The sequence below is a fragment of the Helianthus annuus genome, chromosome 14 (genome assembly GCF_002127325.2).
Source record: "Helianthus annuus cultivar XRQ/B chromosome 14, HanXRQr2.0-SUNRISE, whole genome shotgun sequence".
Lineage (NCBI taxonomy): Eukaryota > Viridiplantae > Streptophyta > Magnoliopsida > Asterales > Asteraceae > Helianthus > Helianthus annuus.
In genome coordinates, this window is record NC_035446.2 from 142,183,301 (window position 1) to 142,186,475 (window position 3,175).

The window sequence follows — 3,175 nt, forward strand, 5'->3', positions numbered from 1 at the left end:
TCAACCGTACAATAAATGAGGTTTTAAAGATATATTGTTTTATTATTTAGTATATAAAATTTATTTATTCAACCCCGTGTAATAGACGGGGTTATAATCTAGTATACAATAAATAATTCAAAGAGTATTTTTTTACGTAACGTATATAGAAAAGTTAGTTTATTAAAAGTTCTATTAATTTAGTTTACGTCAATGTAAAGTTCTATTAAAGTGTAGTTTTTTTTTTTTTTTTTTTGAAAAATAACTTTTATTGAACCACCAAACCAAGGCAAGCTTTCATCAAGGCGGGAAAAGCAAACCGAAAATCACAAAGTCACAAGAACTTACATCAAATCAAACATACACCATCTATCCCAATCCACAACCCCTTGTTTAAACATATGTTTATACCATAAAAAACTCAAAGACTTGATATCCGCAACCATCTCCACGACATTAGGGTCTTTATTCGAGAATACTTTTTCATTCCTAGCTCTCCACATCCTCCAACAGGCGATTATGATAATCCCATGTATAACCAACTTTCTGTTCCCGGAAGCACCACTATAATCGTGCAAATTCACCAAATCTTTGACGTGAAAGATGAAGCTTCCCGGTATCCCGCACCAACTAGTAATCGCATTCCACACACCCGTAGAGATGCCACAACCTGTAAGAATATGCTCGACTGTTTTATCACTACTCTCACACCAAACACAAGCTTGATTATCCACTAGAATGTTTCTTCGAAGGAGAGACATCTTCGTAGGAAGGCGATCAATAAAAGCGCACCACATGAATATGTTGTACTTGTTTGGAACCCATTTACTCCATGAAAACTCAAAGCTCTCACTCGAACTCTGATGTCCGCGCATCCAGTTCTTCACAGAAGCAACCAAAAAGCCATCGGCTCGACCATCCGACCAACACCACCCATCCTGGCAATCATCCATAGTAACCTGCATCAAGAGAGCTTCCAAAGCCTGTTTCGAGTCCAACTCTGCAACAGAAGCGGGCGCACGCAACCATTCCCAACAAAAAAGACCGAGTATCTCCTTCGATACTCAACCGATCAGAAACAACAATCCGTTTATTTTTTTCGAGTGAAAACAAAGTTGGAAACGTCTCCTTTAAAGGTTCCGCCCCCAACCATGTATCTAACAAAAATCTTATTAATCTCCGATTGCCAACTTTCCCCTTAATCATTCTATTAATACCAACACCTTCAACCGAGTATTTATTCCAAAAAGTCACGCAATTCTTCCAATCACCCGAAATAGATGTATTAACCGGAGCTAACCCCCAGCCACGGCTTGACCCATGAATCGAAACTATCTCTTTACGCCACATAGCTTGTGTATCATTGAGAAACCTCCATAACCATTTAGCAATCAACGCGTTGTTGTTTATATCCAACTTTGCAATTCCCAACCCTCCATGTCATATACTTTTTGTTAGTACACCTACGTCTGCTGACTACGTCTTCTATCAAGTCTTGAAGATTGAACTGATCGGAAATGACACGGAATCCTAGATCTAGATGTTTTGTATAGGATCGCTTATATGTACTTGTTCTAGGGTCGCTTTTGTGTAAATTGTAGTTGAGGATCGCCTATATGGACCTGATATGGATCGCTTATGTGGACTTGATGTGGGATCGCTTATATGTCATGTCATATAAGCGACCCAGCTCATCTATATATAGTAGAGGCGATCCACAACACATAGTAACGGTGTATTCTTCCGGCGAGCCACGAAGTGCTGCCGAAGTGCTGTCAGAACTTGTATTTGTGTTTAATATCAATACAACAGCAATATTAGAGTGAATACGGCTTCAATTGCACCAGATTATTAGTTTCCGCATCTTAATCTGGACGAGAGCTTCTCTGAACGACTCATTGGGTCAGCAAACGATCCTACAAGTGGTATCAGAGCTCAGGAGGAGGAGTTCTTGCCATTGTAGCTGCTATTCTTCTGATTTTCTACACTTTCTTCACTTTTTCAAAATTTTTTACGGTAAAACAAGCTCAAAATCACACAATGCACTCGGAAACATGAATTAACAAATCCTTGAAGTTTTCAGAACTAAAATCGAAGTAGAAATAGAGATTTTAGGTGATTTGTTATTTCAGGATCGCTCAAAAGATGACGTAAGCCTTTGAACCGCTCAAAAGTGCATGATTGGACCGCTCATTGAACCTATTTTTAGTGGATCGCTCGAAATTTTGGTTATGGACCGCTCTTAGTGACAAGTTTGAACCGCTCGAACGGTTGTTTATTGGATCGCTTAGTTGGATATCTAGTCATTTCATTGGATCGCTTTTGTGAACTGATTTATACAATTTGAAAATCATTGTGAATTTTTGAACAATTTGAAAGATGGACACTGATTTTTATAATGCCTTTGCTACTCCAACCTCAATTACCCAAAGTGCTTTAATTGAAAATGAAACCGGAACGTCTCAAAAACCACCGAAACTCATGGATATTGATGATTACAACGTGTGGTCGGAACGATTCGGAAATTGGGTTGAAGCTTATCATCTTGACGCGTGGGAACACACTGAAGTACCATATACTAAACCCACAAAAGACAATGTTGAGAATGCTGCTCCGCTAACACTTAGAGAGATGGATACTTCACAAAAAAAAGAAGTATCGAGATGAGAAATTGATGGTGAGTCTACTTCAGCAGGCGATAAAAGAAGATATTCTGATCTTGCTTCAACATGACGGAACTGCATTTTCGATTTGGACAGAGTTGGAAGCAAAGTTTACGGGAAGTGATGAAATGTTAAGGAACAAAATGTCTCTCATGAAAAAGGAATTTGATTTGTTTCGGGGATTGAAAAATGAAACCACCAAACAAATTATTGATCGATACTGTAATTTGGTGAGAAATATGACAAAGTTAGGTGTTAAGAAAAGCACTGATGAATTAGTTGAAAAACTTGCAGATGCTCTTCCACACGAAACATGGGGAACTTTTCTGATGATGCTAAAATCTAACAGAAAAGATTTCAGAGCTATGACCTTGGGAGATTTTATCAAGCATTTAGAAGCTCAAGAGATGGAGCAGAGAAAGATCGCTAGGATGAAGAATTACGATGGAGAGCAGGATATCAGTTTATACTACAAACATGGTGTTACTGATTCAACAAAGTTCTCTCCTAAGATCGAAACTGCTTACAGTGTT

The 3,175-nt window shown here is 38.4% G+C and overlaps 1 protein-coding gene across 1 annotated transcript; it reads right to left on the reverse strand.

Moving 5' to 3' along the window:
* Positions 1-323: 323 nt before the first annotated feature.
* Positions 324-932, reverse strand: LOC110907490. Its single transcript, XM_022152470.1, has one exon. It carries the CDS (start codon positions 930-932, stop codon positions 324-326), a length of 609 nt encoding a protein of 202 aa, XP_022008162.1.
* Positions 933-3,175: the final 2,243 nt, after the last annotated feature.